The 21,773-nt window shown below is 41.9% G+C and overlaps 3 protein-coding genes across 3 annotated transcripts in view; 2 read left to right on the top strand and 1 right to left on the bottom strand.

Annotated features, from left to right (window-relative positions):
- LOC143767813 (uncharacterized) overlaps positions 1-1,011 on the top strand; it is a 39,813-nt gene extending 38,802 nt beyond the window's left edge. The window contains exon 11 of the mRNA XM_077256335.1: positions 326-1,011. Within this exon, the coding sequence (XP_077112450.1) occupies positions 326-1,011 (686 nt within the window). The remainder of the gene's footprint in view (positions 1-325) is intronic.
- Positions 1,012-1,193: 182 nt separating this feature from the next.
- LOC143767812 (uncharacterized) lies at positions 1,194-2,695 on the bottom strand. The gene is made up of 2 exons (XM_077256334.1): positions 2,620-2,695; positions 1,194-2,050 (listed from the first exon to the last, which is right to left on the bottom strand). The coding sequence occupies exons 1-2, from the start codon at positions 2,693-2,695 to the stop codon at positions 1,194-1,196; spliced, it is 933 nt and encodes a 310-aa protein (XP_077112449.1).
- Positions 2,696-9,231: 6,536 nt separating this feature from the next.
- On the top strand, positions 9,232-21,026 carry LOC143767811 (uncharacterized). Its single transcript, XM_077256333.1, has 7 exons — positions 9,232-9,237; positions 9,299-9,371; positions 10,228-10,428; positions 12,979-13,830; positions 15,101-16,618; positions 17,889-18,749; positions 20,020-21,026. Exons 1-7 carry the CDS (start codon positions 9,232-9,234, stop codon positions 20,928-20,930), a joined length of 4,422 nt encoding a protein of 1,473 aa, XP_077112448.1. The 3' UTR covers positions 20,931-21,026.
- Positions 21,027-21,773: the final 747 nt, after the last annotated feature.

Genomic DNA, 21,773 nt, shown 5'->3' with positions numbered 1-21,773 from the left:
TAAATGTAAGCCAAATGACCAAGCGGAGTCAAGATTTCAAAAATAAAAAAGTACTCCCTCAAAAAAAATTATACAAAGCCTAGGGCTACACGACTATTTTGGCTGCGATACCTGTCGCGTCACCAAAATTCGTCATCTGTTTCTGCTAAATCGCATTTTCAATTGATATATATATATTTAATATGATGCAAAATTACAAAGTGTGTGTTCAGAAAACAAAAGCATCTTTTGCATAAAAAAATAAAATAAATTCCCTCAAATAATGACTAAATTCACATAGATGGACACTGATAAATTGTTTTTGTTCTTGTTTTAATATTTACAGTTAGATTACCATGGATACCAGGAAGACCGGGAATACCAGGGATACCAGGAAGACCAGGAATACCATGGATACCAGGAATACCAGGGATACCAGGAATACCAGGAATACCTGGAATACCAGGGATACCAGGGATACCAGGGATACCAGGAATACCAGGGATACCAGGGATACCAGGAATACCAGGGATACCAGGTATACCAGGAATACCAGGAATACCAGGGATACCAGGAATACCAGGGATACCAGGTATACCAGGAATACCAGGAATACCAGGAATACCAGAGGTCCCAGTAATACCAGGAATACCAGAGGTACCAGGAATACCAGGAAGACCAGGAATACCAGGGATACCAGGAATACCAGGAATACCAGGAAAACCAGGAATACCAGGGATACCAGGAATACCAGGAATACCAGGACTACCAGGGATACCAGGAATACCAGGAATACCAGAGGTACCAGGAATACCAGGGATACCAGAGATACCAGGAATGCCAGGGATACCAGGAATACCAGGAATACCAGAGATACCAGGAATACCAGGAATACCAGGAATACCAGAGATACCAGGAATACCAGAGACACCAGGGACAATTAAGGAAGAACTGAGTGAGTGTTCTGTGAACAAAAATATCTATTACATATTAAAAACAAAACATTTACTTGAAGTAATGACTATAAATTAAAATGGAAGGATATTGATAAAATTGGTAATGTTCTTGTATTAATCCATATAGATAAATTACTATGAATATCTTAAGCACCAAGGATAACTAAGTCAATTAATTAACATAAAAAACAATTAACTTGAAGTAATGACTGTAAGATAAAATAGATGGACATTATAACATTTGCCATATTTCTTGTTTTAACCCTTACAAGGTGAATTACCAGGAATACCAGGGATACCAGGGATACCAGGAATACCAGGAATACCAGGGATACCAGGAATACCAGGAATACCAGGGATACCAGAGATACCTGGAATACCAGGGATACCAGAGATACCAGGAATACCAGGAATACCAGGAATACCAGGGATACCAGAGATACCTGGAATACCTGGAATACCAGGGATACCAGAGATACCAGGGATACCAGGAATACCAGGGATACCAGGAATACCAGGAAGACCAGGAATACCAGGAAGACCAGGACTACCAGGGATACCAGGAATACCAGGAATACCAGAGGTACCAGGAATACCAGGGATATTAGAGATACCAGGAATACCAGGGATGCCAGGAATACCAGGAATACCAGAGATACCAGGAATACCAGGGCTACCAGGAATACCAGAGGTACCAGGAATACCAGGGATATCAGAGATACCAGGAATACCAGGGATGCCAGGAATACCAGGAATACCAGGAATACCAGGGATACCAGGAATACCAGAGGTACCAGGAATACCAGGAATACCAGGGATACCAGGAAAACCAGGAATACCAGGAATACCAGAGATACCAGGAATACCAGGAATACCAGGAATACCAGGAATACCAGGGATACCAGGAATACCAGGAATACCAGGGATACCAGGAATACCAGGAATACCAGGGATACCAGGAATACCAGGGATACCAGGAATACCAGAGGTACCAGGAATACCAGGAATTCCAGGGATACCAGGAATACCAGAGGTACCAGGAATACCAGGAATACCAGGGATACCAGGAATACCAGAGATACCAGAGACAATTAAGGAAGAACTGAGTGAGTGTTCTGTGAGCAAAAATATCTATTACATTTTAAAGACAAAACATTTACTTAAAGTAATGACTATAAATTAAAATGGAGGGATATTGATAACATTGCTAATGTTCTTGTATTAATTCATATAGATAAATTACTAGGAATATCTGAAGTACCGGGGATAGCTAAGCCAATTAACCCCTTAGTGACTGGACCACATTTTTCAAATCTGACCACTGTCACTTTATGTGGAAATTACTGCAACGCTTCAACAGATCTAATTGATTATGAGACAGTTTTTTGTGACATATTGTAGTTTATGTTAATAGTAAATTTACATTGATATCTTCTGTGTTTATTTATAAAAATATTAGAAATTTGTCAAAAAATTCCCAAGTTAACAATTTTCAAATTTTAAATGATTATTCCTTTAATCCAGACAGTCATACCACATAAAATAGTCATTAAATAACATAACCCTCATGTCTGCTTTACATCAGCACCATTTTAAAAATATCCTTTTGTTATGTTTAGATTTTAGGAGGTTTAAAACTGTAGCGGTAATTTTTCATTTTTTCAAGGATATTTACTAAACTTACTTTCTTCAGGACCTATTAAGTTCTGATGTGACTTTGGTGGACCTCTATGTCGTAAAATCCCCAAATGTGAGACCATTTTAAAAACAGCACCCTTCAATGCATTCAAAACTGCTGTCAAGTAGTTTATTAACCATTCTCCTGCTTTTTAGGAATTAATACAAAATGGCATGATAGGAAGGAAAAATGTTAATTTTATCACTTAAATGTTTTGAAATTCTGAACAGGTCACTACAGCCGGCAGTCTCTAAGGCCATTATGTGTCTGGGCATTGGCATGGCAAACATCAGGACCACACAATCATTATCTCAGGGTGTCAAAGGGTTAAAGAGGGAGCTTCTATACTCTGTTAACCATTTAGATGCTGTGTTCACTATTGACAGCAGCATCTAAGGGGTTAAAAAGCCATGGTTGGTGCCAACACTAATGAAGACTGATACAGCAAGGTGTCAGCTATAGTGTACAGTCAACAGCTGATGTATTTTCGCCCGGCAGGGGATGCCATTCTCTGATATGTGAGGTCAGTAAAAAGACGTATTGGTGGTCACTAAGGGGTTTTATCCCCTTCCCGACCCATGACGCCACGTAGGCGTCATGAAAGTCGGTGCCAATCCGACCCATGACGCCTATGTGGCGTCATGGAATGATCGCGTCCCTGCAGATCGGATGAAAGGGTTAACTCCAATTTCACCCGATCTGCAGGTACAGGGGGAGTGGTACTTCAGCCCAGGGGGGGTGGCTTCACCCCCCCGTGGCTACGATCGCTCTGATTGGCTGTTGAAAGTGAAACAGCCAATCAGAGTGATTTGTAATATTTCACCTAAAAAACTGGTGAAATATTACAATCCAGCCATGGCCAATGCTGCAATATCATCGGCCATGGCTGGAAACACTTATGTACCCCCCACCACCACCGATCTCCTCCCCGGTCCTCCGTCAGGTGCTCCGCTCCCCTCCGTCGTCCTGTCTGCTCCCCCGTCCTCCTGCCCACTCCCCCATGCTCCGATGCCACCCCCCGTCCTCCGATCCACCCCCCATGCTCAGATCCCCCCCCCTCATACTTACCGGGCCTCCCGGTGTCCGTCCGTCTTCTCCATGTGCGCCGCCATCTTCCAAAATGGCGGGCGCATGCGCAGTGCGCCCGCCGAATCTGCCGGCAGATTCGTTCCAGGTATATTTTGATCACTGTGATATAACCTATCACAGTGATCAAAATAAAAAAAATAGTAAATGACCCCCCCCCCTTTATCACCCCCATAGGTAGGGACAATAATAAAAAAAATAAAAATATATTTTTTTCTTTTTCCACTAGGGTTAGGGTTAGAACTAGGGTTAGAACTAGGGTTAGGGCTAGGGTTAGGGTTAGGGGTAGGGTTAGGGGTAGGGTTAGGGTTAGGGTATGTGCATACAGTGTGGATTTGGCTGCGGATCCGCAGCGGATTGGCCGCGGATCCGCAGCGGATTGGCCGCTGCAAATTCGTAGCAGTTTTCCATCACGTTTACAGTACCATGTACACCTATGGAAAACCAAATCCGCTGTGCCCATGGTGCGGAAAATACCGTGCGGAAACGCTGCGTTGTTTTTTCCGCAGCATGTCAATTTTGTGCGGATTCCGCAGCGTTTTACACCTGTTCCTCAATAGGAATCCGCAGGTGAAATCCGCACAAAAAAACACTGGAAATCCGCTGTAAATCCGCAGGTAAAATGCAGTGCCTTTTACCTGCAGATTTTTCAAAAATCATGCGGAAAAATCTCACACAAATCCGCAACGTGGGCACATAGCCTTAGGATTAGGGTTGGAATTAGAGTTACGGTTGGAATTAGGGCTAGGGTTGGAAATAGGGTTAAGATTAGGCTTGTGGTTAGGGTTACAGATAGGGTTAGGGGTGTGTTGGGGTTACAGTTGTGGTTAGGGTTGGGATTAGGGTTAGGGTTGGGATTAGGGTTAGGATTAGGGTTAGGGTTGGGATTAGGGTTACGGGTGTGTTGGGGTTAGGGTTGTGGTTAGGGGTGTGTTGGGGTTAGGGTGGTGATTAGGGTTATGGCTACAGTTGGGATTAGGGTTAGGGGTGTGTTGGGGTTAGTGTTGAAGTTAGAATTGAGGGGTTTCCACTGTTTAGGCACATCAGGGGTCTCCAAACGCAACATGGCGCCACCATTGATTCCAGCCAATCTTGCTCCCTCCCTTCCAAGCCCCGACGTGCGCCCAAACAGTGGTTTACCCCCACATATGGGGTACCAGCGTACTCAGGACAAACTGGGCAACAACAATTGGGGTCCAATTTCTCCTGTTACCCTTGCAAAAATAAAAAATTACTTGCTAAAACATAATTTTTGAGGAAAGAACAATACATTTTTATTTTCACGGCTCTGCGTTATAAACTCCTGTGAAGCACTTGGGGGTTGAAAGAGCTCACCACACATCTAGATAAGTTCCTTGGGGGGTCTAGTTTCCAAAATGGGGTCACTTGTGGGGTGTTTCTACTGTTTAGGCACATCAGGGGCTCTGCAAATGCAACGTGACACCCGCAGACCATTCCATCAAAGTCTGCATTTCAAATGTCACTACTTCCGTTCCGAGCCCTGACGTGCGCCCAAACAGTGGTTTACCCCCACATGTGGGGTACCAGCGTACTCAGGACAAACTGGGCAACAACAATTGGGGTCCAATTTCTCCTGTTACCCTTGCAAAAATAAAAAATTACTTGCTAAAACATAATTTTTGAGGAAAGAACAATAAATTTTTATTTTCACGGCTCTGCGTTATAAACTCCTGTGAAGCACTTGGGGGTTGAAAGAGCTCACCACTCATCTAGATAAGTTCCTTGGGGGGTCTAGTTTCCAAAATGGGGTCACTTGTGGGGTGTTTCTACTGTTTAGGCACATCAGGGGCTCTGCAAATGCAACGTGACACCCGCAGACCATTCCATCAAAGTCTGCATTTCAAATGTCACTACTTCCGTTCCGAGCCCTGACGTGCGCCCAAACAGTGGTTTACCCCAACATATGGGGTATCAGCGTACTCACAACAAACTGGGCAACAAATATTGGGGTCTAATTTCTCCTGTTACCCTTGTGAAAATAAAAAATTGCTTGCTAAAACATCTTTTTTGAGGAAAGAAAAATGATTTTTTATTTTCACGGCTCTGCGTTGTAAACTTCTGTGAAGCACTTGGGGGTTCAAAGTGCTCACCACACATCGAGAAAAGTTCCCTTGGGGGTCTAGTTTCCAAAATGGGGTCACTTGTGGGGAGTTCCTACTGTTTATGCACATCAGGGGCTCTGCAAACGCAACGTGACGCCCGCAGAGCATTCCATCAAAGTCTGCATTTCAAAACGTCATTACTTCCATTCCGAACCCCGACGTGTGCCAAAACAGTGGTTTACCCCCACATATCGGGTATCAGCGTACTCAGGAGAAACTGGACAACAACTTTTGGTGTCCAATTTCTCCTGTTACCCTTGGGAAAATAAAAAATTGTGGGCTAAAAAATAATTTTTGAGAAAAGAAAAATTATTTTTTATTTTCATGGCTCTGCGTTATAAACTTCTGTGACGCACTTGGGGGTTCAAAGTGCTCACCACACATCTAAATTAGTTCCTTGGGAGGTCTCGTTTCCAAAATGGGGTCTCTTGTGGGGGAGCTCCAATGTTTAGGCACACAGGGGCTCTCCAAACGCGACATGGTGTCCGCTAATGATTGGAGCTAATTTTCCATTCCAAAAGCCAAATAGCGTGCCTTCGCTTCCGAGCCCTGCCGTGCGCCCAAACAGTGGTTTACCCCCACATATGGGGTATCATCGTACGCATGACAAACTGGACAACAACATTTGCGGTCCAATTTCTCCTATTACCCTTGGGAAAATAAAAAATTCCGGGCTAAAAATCATTTTTGAGGAAAGAAAAATTATTTTTTATTTTCACTGCTCTGCGTTATAAACTTCTGTGAAGCACCTGGGGGTTTTAAGTGCTCACTATGCATCTAGATAAGTTCCTTGGGGGGTCTAGTTTCCAAAATGTGGTCACTTGTAGGAGAGCTCCAATGTTTAGGCACACGGGGGCTCTCCAAACGCGACATGGTGTCCGCTAACGATTGGAGCTAATTTTCCATTCAAAAAGTCAAATGGTGCGCCTTCCCTTCCGAGCCTTGCCGTGCACCCAAACAGTGGTTTACCCCCACATATGAGGTATCGGCATACTCAGGAGAAATTGCCCAACAAATTTTAGGATCTATTTTATCCTAATGCCCATGTGAAAATAAAAAAATTGAGGCTAAAAGAAATTTTGTGTGAAAAAAAGTACTTTTTCATTTTTACGGATCAGTTTGTGAAGCACCTGGGGGTTTAAAGTGCTCACTATGCTTCTAGATAAGTTCCTTGGGGGGTCTAGTTTCCAAAATGGGGTCACTTGTGGGGGAGCTCCAATGTTTAGGCACACGGGGGCTCTCCAAACGCGACACGGTGTCCGCTAAAGATTGGAGCCAATTTTTCATTCAAAAAGTCAAATGGCGCTCCTTCCCTTCCGAGCCCTGCCGTGCACCCAAACAGTGGTTTACCCCCACATATGAGATATCAGCGTACTCAGGACAAATTGGAAACAAAGATCGTGGTCCAGTTTCTCCTTTTACCCTTGGGAAAATAAAAAAATTGTTGCTAAAAGATCATTTTTGTGACTAAAAAGTTAAATATTCATTTTTTACTTCCATGTTGCTTCTGCTGCTGTGAAACACCTGAAGGGTTAATAAACTTCTTGAATGTGGTTTTGAGCACCTTGAGGGGTGCAGTTTGTAGAATGGTGTCACTTTTGGGTATTTTCAGCCATATAGAACCCTCAAAATTACTTCAAATGTGAGGTGGTCCCTAAAAAAAATGGTTTTGTAAATTTTGTTGTAAAAATGAGAAATCACTAGTGTTGAGCATTCCGATACCGCAAGTATCGGGTATCGGCCGATACTTGCGGGTATCGGAATGCCGATACCGAGATCTGATACTTTTGTGGTATCGGGTATCGGTATCGAAACAACATTAATGTGTAAAAGAAAGAATTAAAATAAAAAATATTGCTATACTCACCTCTCCGACGCAGCCTGGACCTCACCGAGGGACCCGGCAGCGTTCTTTGCTTAAAATGCGCGCGTTTACTTCCTTCTGTGACGTCACGGCTTGTGATTGGTCGCGTGCCGCCCATGTGGCCGGGACGCGACCAATCACAGCAAGCCGTGACGTAATTTTCAGGTCCTCAATGCCTAATTCTAGGCATTCAGGATTTTAAAATTACGTTCCGGCTTGTGATTGGTCGCGTCGCGGTCACATGGGCGACGCAACCAATCACAAGCCGTGACGTCACGGGAGGCAGGAGACGCGCGCATTTTAAAATTACGTCACGGCTTGTGATTGGTTGCGTGCCGCCCATGTGACCGCGACGCGACCAATCACAGCAAGCCGTGGCGTAATTTCAGGTCCTGAATGCCTAATTCTGCATTCAGGACCTGAAAATTACGTCACGGCTTGCCTGAATGCCTAATTCTGCATTCAGGACCTGAAAATTACGTCACGGCTTGCTGTGATTGGTCGCGTCGCGGTCACATGGGCGGCACGCAACCAATCACAAGCCGTGACGTAATTTTAAAATGCGCGCGTCTCCTGCCTCCCGTGACGTCACGGCTTGTGATTGGTCGCGTCGCCCATGTGACCGCAACGCGACCAATCACAAGCCGGAACGTAATTTTAAAATCCTGAATGCCTAGAATTAGGCATTGAGGACCTGAAAATTACGTCACGGCTTGCTGTGATTGGTCGCGTCGCACAAGCTGTGACGTCATGGAAGGAAGTAAACGCGCGCATTTTAAGCAAAAAACGCTGCCGGTTCCCTCGGTGAGGTCCAGGCTGCGTCGGAGAGGTGAGTATAGCAATATTTTTTATTTTAATTCTTTCTTTTACACATTAATATGGATCCCAGGGCCTGAAGGAGAGTTTCCTCTCCTTCAGACCCTGGGAACCATCAGGGATACCGTCCGATACTTGAGTCCCATTGACTTGTATTGGTATCGGGTATGGGTATCGGATTAGATTAGATACTTTGCCGTATCGGCCGATACTTTCCGATACCGATACTTTCAAGTATCGGACGGTATCGCTCAACACTAGAAATCACTGGTCAAATTTTAACCCTTATAACTTCCTAGCAAAAAAAAAAATTGTTTCTAAAATTGTACTGATGTAAAGTAGACATGTGGGAAATGTTATTTATTAACTATTTTGTGTCACATAACTCTCTGGTTTAACAGAATAAAAATTCAAAATGTGAAAATTGCGAAATTTTCAAAATTTTCGCCAAATTTACGTTTTTTTCACAAACAAACTCAGAAATTATCGACCTAAATTTACCACTAACATGAAGCCAAATATGTCACGAAAAAACAATCTCAGAATCGCTAGGATCCGTTGAAGCGTTCCTGAGTTATTACCTCATAAAGGGACACTGGTCAGAATTGCAAAAAACGGCCAGGTCATTAAGGCCAAAATAGGCTGGGTCATGAAGGGTTTAAGGAAGAAGTGAGTGAGTAATCAAAAAACAAAAATATATTTTACATAAAAAACAATTAACTTGAAGTAATGACTGTAAGATAAAATAGATGGACATTGAAACATTTGCCATTTTTCTTGTTTTAACCATTACAAGGTGAATTACCAGGAATACCAGGAATACCAGGAATCCCAGGGATACCAGGGATCAGGGCTGGACTGGCCATTTGGCAATTCTGGCAAATGCCAGAAGGGCCAGTCTGGTTGTGGGCTGCCTTGTGTGCTACGTTGTTAACAGAATCAATGTTCTTAAGACACCCATACAGTTAACAGTTGTGACGGAGCACAAAGCCGGTCACTCACCTCAGCATGCCGTGGGTATAATTAGAAATATAGGTCTTGTAGTAAATCTTACTTTCCTCCATCCAGGGTAATATTAGTAATATATCCCACCTGGTTATTGGGGACTGGGACACCATGAGCCTGTGTGATTTCAAATGCCAGGGCTGAATTTCATCCCCAGTCCGTACATGCCAGGGATACCAGGAATACCAGGAAGGCCAGGAATACCAGGGATACCAGGAATACCAGGGATACCAGGAATACCAGGAAGGCCAGGAATACCAGGGATCCCAGGAATACCAGGGATCCCAGGAATACCAGGCATACCAAGGATACCAGAGGTACCAGGAATACCAGGAATACCAGAGATACCTGGAATACCAGGAAGGCCAGGAATACCAGGGATACCAGGAATACCAGAGGTACCAGGAATACCAGGAATACCAGAGATACCTGGAATACCAGGAATACCAGAGATACCAGGAATACCAGGGATACCAGAAGTACCAGGAATACCAGGGATACCAGGAATACCAGAGATACCTGGAATACCAGGGATAGCAGAAATACCAGGAATACCAGAGGTAACAGGAATACCAGGGATACCAGGAATACCAGAGATACCTGGAATACCAGGAAGACCAGGGATACCAGGGATACCAGGGATACCAGGAATACCAGAGGTACCAGGAATACCAGGAATACCCGAGATACCAGGAATACCAGAGATACCTGGACTACCAGGAAAACCAGGGATACCGGGGATACCAGGAATACCAGGAAGACCAGGAATTCCAGGGATACCAGGAATACCAGGAATACCAGGAATACCAGGGATACCAGGGATACCAGGAATACCAGGGATACCAGGAATACCAGAGATACCAGGAATACCAGAGATACCAGGAATACCAGAGACACCAGGGCCAATTAAGGAAGAACTGAGTGAGTGTTCTGTGAGCAAAAATATCTATTACATGTTAAAGACAAAACATTTACTTAACCCCTTCACCCCCGGAGCTTTTTCCGTTTTTCCGTTTTCGTTTTTTGCTCCCCTCCTTCCCAGAGCCATAACTTTTTTATTTTTCCGTCAATTTGGCCATGTGAGGGCTTATTTTTTGCGGGACGAGTTGTACTTTTGAACGACATCATTGGTTTTACCATGTCGTGTACTAGAAAACGGGAAAAAAATTCCAAGTGCAGTGAAATTGCAAAAAAAGTGCAATCCCACACTAGTTTTTTGCTTGCCTATTTTGCTAGGTTCACTAAATGCTAAAACTGACCTGCCATTATGATTCTCCAGGTCAGTACGAGTTCATAGACACCTAACATGACTAGGTTATTTTTCACCTAAGTGGTGAAAAAAAATTCCAAACTTTGCAAAAAAGAAAACAAAACAAAATTGCGCCATTTTCCGATACTCGTAGCGTCTCCACTTTTCGTGATCTGGGGTCAGGTGAGGGCTTATTTTTTGCATGCCGAGCTGGCATTTTTAATGATAGCATTTTGGTGCAGATACGTTCTTTTGATCGCCCGTTATTGCATTTTAATGCAATGTCGTGGCGACCAAAAAAACGTAAATCTGGCGTTTCGATTTTTTTTCTCATTACGCCGTTTAGCGATCAGGTTAATGCTTTTTTTTTATTGATAGATCGGGCGATTCTGAACGCGGCGATACCAAATATGTGTAGGTTGGGGTTTTTTTTTATTGATTTATTTTGATTGGGGCGAAAGGGGGGTGATTTAAACTTTTATATTTTTTTTATTTTTTTCACATTTTTTTTTACTTTTTTTTTTTACTTTTGCCATGCTTCTATAGCCTCCATGGGAGGCTAGAAGCAGGCACAACCCGATCGGCTCTGCTATGCAGCAGCGATCATAAGATCGCTGCTACACGGCAGAAATGCCGGTGTGCTGTGAGCGCCGACCACAGGGTGGCGCTCACAGCCACCGGCGATCAGTAACCATAGAGGTCTCCAGGACCTCTATGGTTACAATGCACAAGCATCGCCGACCCCCGATCATGTGACGGGGGTCGGCGATGCGCTCATATCCGGCCGCACGGCCGGATGCGGTAGTTAAATGCCGCTGTCTGCGTTTGACAGCGGCATTTAACTAGTTAATAGCGGCGGGTGATCGCGATTTCACCCGCCGCTATTGCGCGCACATGTCAGCTGTAAAAAACAGCTGACATGTCGCGACTTTGATGTGCGCTCACCGCCGGAGCGCACATCAAAGCAGGGGACCCGACATCTGACGTACTATAACGTCAGATGTCGGGAAGGTAATGACTATAAATTAAAATGGAGGGATATTGATAAAATTGCTAATGTTCTTGTATTTATCCATATAGATAAATTACTAGGAATATCTGAAGTATCGGGGATAGCTAAGTCAATTAACCCCTTAGTGACTGGACCACATTTTTCAAATCTGACCACTGTCATTTTATGTGGAAATTACTGCAACGCTTCAACAGATCTAATTGATTATGAGATCGTTTTTTTGTGACATATTGTAGTTTATGTTAATAGTAAATTTACATTGATATCTTCTGTGTTTATTTATAAAAATATTAGAAATTTGTCAAAAAATTCCCAAGTGAACAATTTTCAAATTTTAAATGATTATTCCTTTAATCCAGACAGTCATACCACATAAAATAGTCATTAAATAACATTACCCTCATGTCTGCTTTACATCAGCACCATTTTAAAAATATCCTTTTGTTATGTTTAGATTTTAGGAGGTTTAAAACTGTAGCGGTAATTTTTCATTTTTTCAAGGAAATTTACAAAACTTACTTTCTTCAGGATCTATTAATTCTGATGTGACTTTGGTGGACCTCTATGTCGTAAAATCCCCAAATGTGAGACCATTTTAAAAACAGCACCCTTCAATGCATTCAAAACTGCTGTCAAGTAGTTTATTAACCATTCTCCTGCTTTCTAGTAATTAATACAAAATGGCATGATAGGAAGGAAAAATGTTAATGTTATCACTTAAATGTTTTGAAATTCTGAACAGGTCACTACAGCCGGCAGTCTCTAAGGCCATTATTTGTCCGGGAATTGGCATGGCAAACATTAGGAGCACACAATCATTATCTCAGGGTGTCAAAGGGTGAAAGAGGGAGCCTCCACACTCTGTTAACCATTTAGATGCTGTAGTCACAATTGACAGCAGCATCTAAGGGGTTAAAAAGCCATGGTTGGTGCCAACACTAATGAAGACTGATACAGCAAGGTGTCAGCTATAGTGTACAGTCAACAGCTGATGTATTTTCGCCCGGCAGGGGATGCCATTCTCTGATATGTGAGGTCAGTAAAAAGACGTATTGGTGGTCACTAAGGGATTTTAAGGAAGAACTGAGTGAGTAATCAAAAAACAAAAATATATTTTACATAAAAAACAATTAACTTGAAGTAATGACTGTAAGATAAAATAGATGGACATTGAAACATTTCCCATTTTTCTTGTTTTAACCCTTACAAGGTGAATTACCAGGAATACCAGGAATACCAGGGATACCAGGAATACCAGGATGGCCAGGAATACCAGGGATACCAGGAATACCAGGGATACCAGGAATACCAGGAAGGCCAGGAATACCAGGGATACCAGGAATACCAGGGATACCAGGAATACCAGGAATACCAGGGATCCCAGGAATACCAGGAATACCAGGGATACCAGGAATACCAGGAATACCAGAGATACCTGGAATACCAGGAAGGCCAGGAATACCAGGGATACCAGGAATACCAGAGGTACCAGGAATACCAGGAATACCAGAGATACCTGGAATACCAGGGATACCAGGAATACCAGAGATACCAGGAATACCAGAGATACCAGGAATACCAGAGATACCTGGAATACCAGGAAAACCAGGGATACCAGGAATACCAGGGATACCAGGAATACCAGGGATACCAGGAATACCAGGAATACCAGGGATACCAGGAATACCAGGAATACCAGGGATACCAGGAATACCAGAGGTACCAGGAATACCAGGAATACCAGAGATACCTGGAATACCAGGGATACCAGGAATACCAGAGGTACCAGGAATACCAGGGATACCAGGGATACCAGGAATACCAGGAATACCAGAGATACCAGGAATACCAGAGATACCTGGAATACCAGGAAAACCAGGGATACCAGGGATACCAGGAATACCAGGAATACCAGGAATACCAGGGATACCAGGAATACCAGGAATACCAGGGATACCAGGAATACCAGGAATACCAGGGATACCAGGAATACCAGGGATACCAGGAATACCAGAGATACCAGGAATACCAGAGACACCAGGGCCAATTAAGGAAGAACTGAGTGAGTGTTCTGTGAGCAAAAATATCTATTACATTTTAAAGACAAAACATTTACTTAAAGTAATGACTATAAATTAAAATGGAGGGATATTGATAAAATTGCTAATGTTCTTGTATTTATCCATATAGATAAATTACTAGGAATATCTGAAGTATCGGGGATAGCTAAGTCAATTAACCCCTTAGTGACTGGACCACATTTTTCAAATCTGACCACTGTCATTTTATGTGGAAATTACTGCAACGCTTCAACAGATCTAATTGATTATGAGATAGTTTTTTTGTGACATATTGTAGTTTATGTTAATAGTAAATTTACATTGATATCTTCTGTGTTTATTTATAAAAATATTAGAAATTTGTCAAAAAATTCCCAAGTGAACAAATTTCAAATTTTAAATGATTATTCCTTTAATCCAGACAGTCATACCACATAAAATAGTCATTAAATAACATTACCCTCATGCCTGCTTTACATCAGCACCATTTTAAAAATATCCTTTTGTTATGTTTAGATTTTAGGAGGTTTAAAACTGTAACGGTAATTTTTCATTTTTTCAAGGAAATTTACAAAACTTACTTTCTTCAGGACCTATTAATTCTGATGTGACTTTGGTGGACCTCTATGTCGTAAAGTCCCCAAATGTGAGACCATTTTAAAAACAGCACCCTTCAATGCATTCAAAACTGCTGTCAAGTAGTTTATTAACCATTCTCCTGCTTTTTAGGAATTAATACAAAATGGCATGATAGGAAGGAAAAATGTTAATTTTATCACTTAAATGTTTTGAAATTCTGAACAGGTCACCACAGCCGGCAGTCTCTAAGGCCATTATTTGTCCGGGAATTGGCATGGCAAACATTAGGAGCACACAATCATTATCTCAGGGTGTCAAAGGGTGAAAGAGGGAGCCCCTATACTCTGTTAACCATTTAGATGCTGTAGTCACAATTGACAGCAGCATCTAAGGGGTTAAAAAGCCATGGTTGGTGCCAACACTAATGAAGACTGATACAGCAAGGTGTCAGCTATAGTGTACAGTCAACAGCTGATGTATTTTCGCCCGGCAGGGGATGCCATTCTCTGATATGTGAGGTCAGTAAAAAGACGTATTGGTGGTCACTAAGGGGTTTTAAGGAAGAACTGAGTGAGTAATCAAAAAACAAAAATATATTTTACATAAAAAACAATTAACTTGAAGTAATGACTGTAAGATAAAATAGATGGACATTGAAACATTTCCCATTTTTCTTGTTTTAACCCTTACAAGGTGAATTACCAGGAATACCAGGAATACCAGGGATACCAGGAATACCAGGATGGCCAGGAATACCAGGGATACCAGGAAGGCCAGGAATACCAGGGATACCAGGAATACCAGGGATACCAGGAATACCAGGAAGGCCAGGAATACCAGGGATACCAGGAATACCAGGGATACCAGGAATACCAGGAATACCAGGGATCCCAGGAATACCAGGAATACCAGGGATACCAGGAATACCAGAGGTACCAGGAATACCAGGAATACCAGAGATACCTGGAATACCAGGAAGGCCAGGAATACCAGGGATACCAGGAATACCAGAGGTACCAGGAATACCAGGAATACCAGAGATACCTGGAATACCAGGGATACCAGGAATACCAGAGGTACCAGGAATACCAGGGATACCAGGAATACCAGGGATACCAGGAATACCAGGAATACCAGAGATACCAGGAATACCAGAGATACCTGGAATACCAGGAAAACCAGGGATACCAGGAATACCAGGGATACCAGGAATACCAGGGATACCAGGAATACCAGGAATACCAGGGATACCAGGAATACCAGGAATACCAGGGATACCAGGAATACCAGAGGTACCAGGAATACCAGGAATACCAGGGATACCAGGAATACCAGAGGTACCAGGAATACCAGGGATACCAGGGATACCAGGAATACCAGAGATACCAGGAATACCAGGAATACCAGAGATACCAGGAATACCAGGAATACCAGGAATACCAGGGATACCAGGAATACCAGGGATACCAGGAATACCAGGAAGGCCAGGAATACCAGGGATACCAGGAATACCAGGGATACCAGGAATACCAGGAATACCAGGGATCCCAGGAATACCAGGAATACCAGGGATACCAGGAATACCAGGAATACCAGAGATACCTGGAATACCAGGAAGGCCAGGAATACCAGGGATACCAGGAATACCAGAGGTACCAGGAATACCAGGAATACCAGAGATACCAGGAATACCAGAGATACCAGGAATACCAGGAATACCAGAGATACCAGGAATACCAGAGATACCTGGAATACCAGGAAAACCAGGGATACCAGGAATACCAGGGATACCAGGAATACCAGGGATACCAGGAATACCAGGAATACCAGGGATACCAGGAATACCAGGAATACCAGGGATACCAGGAATACCAGAGGTACCAGGAATACCAGGAATACCAGAGATACCTGGAATACCAGGGATACCAGGAATACCAGAGGTACCAGGAATACCAGGGATACCAGGGATACCAGGAATACCAGGAATACCAGAGATACCAGGAATACCAGAGATACCTGGAATACCAGGAAAACCAGGGATACCAGGGATACCAGGAATACCAGGAATACCAGGAATACCAGGGATACCAGGAATACCAGGAATACCAGGGATACCAGGAATACCAGGGATACCAGGAATACCAGAGATACCAGGAATACCAGAGATACCAGGAATACCAGAGACACCAGGGCCAATTAAGGAAGAACTGAGTGAGTGTTCTGTGAGCAAAAATATCTATTACATTTTAAAGACAAAACATTTACTTAAAGTAATGACTATAAATTAAAATGGAGGGATATTGATAAAATTGCTAATGTTCTTGTATTTATCCATATAGATAAATTACTAGGAATATCTGAAGTATCGGGGATAGCTAAGTCAATTAACCCCTTAGTGACTGGACCACATTTTTCAAATCTGACCACTATCACTTTATGTGGAAATTACTGCAACGCTTCAACAGATCTAATTGATTATGAGATAGTTTTTTTGTGACATATTGTAGTTTATGTTAATAGTAAATTTACATTGATATCTTCTGTGTTTATTTATAAAAATATTAGAAATTTGTCAAAAAATTCCCAAGTGAACAATTTTCAAATTTTAAATGATTATTCCTTTAATCCAGACAGTCATACCACATAAAATAGTCATTAAATAACATAACCCTCATGTCTGCTTTACATCAGCACCATTTTAAAAATATCCTTTTGTTATGTTTAGATTTTAGGAGGTTTAAAACTGTAGCGGTAATTTTTCATTTTTTCAAGGAAATTTACAAAACTTACTTTCTTCAGGATCTATTAATTCTGATGTGACTTTGGTGGACCTCTATGTCGTAAAATCCCCAAATGTGAGACCATTTTAAAAACAGCACCCTTCAATGCATTCAAAACTGCTGTCAAGTAGTTTATTAACCATTCTCCTGCTTTCTAGTAATTAATACAAAATGGCATGATAGGAAGGAAAAATGTTAATGTTATCACTTAAATGTTTTGAAATTCTGAACAGGTCACCACAGCCGGCAGTCTCTAAGGCCATTATTTGTCCGGGAATTGGCATGGCAAACATTAGGAGCACACAATCATTATCTCAGGGTGTCAAAGGGTGAAAGAGGGAGCCTCCACACTCTGTTAACCATTTAGATGCTGTAGTCACAATTGACAGCAGCATCTAAGGGGTTAAAAAGCCATGGTTGGTGCCAACACTAATGAAGACTGATACAGCAAGGTGTCAGCTATAGTGTACAGTCAACAGCTGATGTATTTTCGCCCGGCAAGGGATGCCATTCTCTGATATGTGAGGTCAGTAAAAAGACGTATTGGTGGTCACTAAGGGGTTTTAAGGAAGAACTGAGTGAGTAATCAAAAAACAAAAATATATTTTACATAAAAAACAATTAACTTGAAGTAATGACTGTAAGATAAAATAGATGGACATTGAAACATTTCCCATTTTTCTTGTTTTAACCCTTGCAAGGTGAATTACCAGGAATACCAGGAATACCAGGGATACCAGGAATACCAGGATGGCCAGGAATACCAGGGATACCAGGAATACCAGGGATACCAGGAATACCAGGAAGGCCAGGAATACCAGGGATACCAGGAATACCAGGGATACCAGGAATACCAGGAATACCAGGGATCCCAGGAATACCAGGAATACCAGGGATACCAGGAATACCAGGAATACCAGAGATACCTGGAATACCAGGAAGGCCAGGAATACCAGGGATACCAGGAATACCAGAGGTACCAGGAATACCAGGAATACCAGAGATACCTGGAATACCAGGGATACCAGGAATACCAGAGATACCAGGAATACCAGGAATACCAGAGATACCAGGAATACCAGAGATACCTGGAATACCAGGAAAACCAGGGATACCAGGAATACCAGGGATACCAGGAATACCAGGGATACCAGGAATACCAGGAATACCAGGGATACCAGGAATACCAGGAATACCAGGGATACCAGGAATACCAGAGGTACCAGGAATACCAGGAATACCAGAGATACCTGGAATACCAGGGATACCAGGAATACCAGAGGTACCAGGAATACCAGGGATACCAGGGATACCAGGAATACCAGGAATACCAGAGATACCAGGAATACCAGAGATACCTGGAATACCAGGAAAACCAGGGATACCAGGGATACCAGGAATACCAGGAATACCAGGAATACCAGGAATACCAGGGATACCAGGAATACCAGGAATACCAGGGATACCAGGAATACCAGGGATACCAGGAATACCAGAGATACCAGGAATACCAGAGATACCAGGAATACCAGAGACACCAGGGCCAATTAAGGAAGAACTGAGTGAGTGTTCTGTGAGCAAAAATATCTATTACATTTTAAAGACAAAACATTTACTTAAAGTAATGACTATAAATTAAATTGGAGGGATATTGATAAAATTGCTAATGTTCTTGTATTTATCCATATAGATAAATTACTAGGAATATCTGAAGTATCGGGGATAGCTAAGTCAATTAACCCCTTAGTGACTGGACCACATTTTTCAAATCTGACCACTATCATTTTATGTGGAAATTACTGCAACGCTTCAACAGATCTAATTGATTATGAGATAGTTTTTTTGTGACATATTGTAGTTTATGTTAATAGTAAATTTACATTGATATCTTCTGTGTTTATTTATAAAAATATTAGAAATTTGTCAAAAAATTCCCAAGTGAACAATTTTCAAATTTTAAATGATTATTCCTTTAATCCAGACAGTCATACCACATAAAATAGTCATTAAATAACATTACCCTCATGTCTGCTTTACATCAGCACCATTTTAAAAATATCCTTTTGTTATGTTTAGATTTTAGGAGGTTTAAAACTGTAGCGGTAATTTTTCATTTTTTCAAGGAAATTTACAAAACTTACTTTCTTCAGGATCTATTAATTCTGATGTGACTTTGGTGGACCTCTATGTCGTAAAATCCCCAAATGTGAGACCATTTTAAAAACAGCACCCTTCAATGCATTCAAAACTGCTGTCAAGTAGTTTATTAACCATTCTCCTGCTTTCTAGTAATTAATACAAAATGGCATGATAGGAAGGAAAAATGTTAATGTTATCACTTAAATGTTTTGAAATTCTGAACAGGTCACCACAGCCGGCAGTCTCTAAGGCCATTATTTGTCCGGGAATTGGCATGGCAAACATTAGGAGCACACAATCATTATCTCAGGGTGTCAAAGGGTGAAAGAGGGAGCCTCCACACTCTGTTAACCATTTAGATGCTGTAGTCACAATTGACAGCAGCATCTAAGGGGTTAAAAAGCCATGGTTGGTGCCAACACTAATGAAGACTGATACAGCAAGGTGTCAGCTATAGTGTACAGTCAACAGCTGATGTATTTTCGCCCGGCAGGGGATGCCATTCTCTGATATGTGAGGTCAGTAAAAAGACGTATTGGTGGTCACTAAGGGGTTTTAAGGAAGAACTGAGTGAGTAATCAAAAAACAAAAATATATTTTACATAAAAAACAATTAACTTGAAGTAATGACTGTAAGATAAAATAGATGGACATTGAAACATTTCCCATTTTTCTTGTTTTAACCCTTACAAGGTGAATTACCAGGAATACCAGGAATACCAGGGATACCAGGAATACCAGGATGGCCAGGAATACCAGGGATACCAGGAATACCAGGGATACCAGGAATACCAGGAAGGCCAGGAATACCAGGGATACCAGGAATACCAGGGATACCAGGAATACCAGGAATACCAGGGATCCCAGGAATACCAGGAATACCAGGGATACCAGGAATACCAGGAATACCAGAGATACCTGGAATACCAGGAAGGCCAGGAATACCAGGGATACCAGGAATACCAGAGGTACCAGGAATACCAGGAATACCAGAGATACCAGGAATACCAGAGATACCAGGAATACCAGGAATACCAGAGATACCAGGAATACCAGAGATACCTGGAATACCAGGAAAACCAGGGATACCAGGAATACCAGGGATACCAGGAATACCAGGGATACCAGGAATACCAGGAATACCAGGGATACCAGGAATACCAGGAATACCAGGGATACCAGGAATACCAGAGGTACCAGGAATACCAGGAATACCAGAGATACCTGGAATACCAGGGATACCAGGAATACCAGAGGTACCAGGAATACCAGGGATACCAGGGATACCAGGAATACCAGGAATACCAGAGATACCAGGAATACCAGAGATACCTGGAATACCAGGAAAACCAGGGATACCAGGGATACCAGGAATACCAGGAATACCAGGAATACCAGGGATACCAGGAATACCAGGAATACCAGGGATACCAGGAATACCAGGGATACCAGGAATACCAGAGATACCAGGAATACCAGAGATACCAGGAATACCAGAGACACCAGGGCCAATTAAGGAAGAACTGAGTGAGTGTTCTGTGAGCAAAAATATCTATTACATTTTAAAGACAAAACATTTACTTAAAGTAATGACTATAAATTAAAATGGAGGGATATTGATAAAATTGCTAATGTTCTTGTATTTATCCATATAGATAAATTACTAGGAATATCTGAAGTATCGGGGATAGCTAAGTCAATTAACCCCTTAGTGACTGGACCACATTTTTCAAATCTGACCACTATCACTTTATGTGGAAATTACTGCAACGCTTCAACAGATCTAATTGATTATGAGATAGTTTTTTTGTGACATATTGTAGTTTATGTTAATAGTAAATTTACATTGATATCTTCTGTGTTTATTTATAAAAATATTAGAAATTTGTCAAAAAATTCCCAAGTGAACAATTTTCAAATTTTAAATGATTATTCCTTTAATCCAGACAGTCATACCACATAAAATAGTCATTAAATAACATAACCCTCATGTCTGCTTTACATCAGCACCATTTTAAAAATATCCTTTTGTTATGTTTAGATTTTAGGAGGTTTAAAACTGTAGCGGTAATTTTTCATTTTTTCAAGGAAATTTACAAAACTTACTTTCTTCAGGATCTATTAATTCTGATGTGACTTTGGTGGACCTCTATGTCGTAAAATCCCCAAATGTGAGACCATTTTAAAAACAGCACCCTTCAATGCATTCAAAACTGCTGTCAAGTAGTTTATTAACCATTCTCCTGCTTTCTAGTAATTAATACAAAATGGCATGATAGGAAGGAAAAATGTTAATGTTATCACTTAAATGTTTTGAAATTCTGAACAGGTCACCACAGCCGGCAGTCTCTAAGGCCATTATTTGTCCGGGAATTGGCATGGCAAACATTAGGAGCACACAATCATTATCTCAGGGTGTCAAAGGGTGAAAGAGGGAGCCTCCACAC

Source organism: Ranitomeya variabilis, chromosome 4, assembly GCF_051348905.1.
Source record: "Ranitomeya variabilis isolate aRanVar5 chromosome 4, aRanVar5.hap1, whole genome shotgun sequence".
NCBI lineage: Eukaryota > Metazoa > Chordata > Amphibia > Anura > Dendrobatidae > Ranitomeya > Ranitomeya variabilis.
This window is presented reverse-complemented; position numbering and strand designations above follow the sequence as displayed.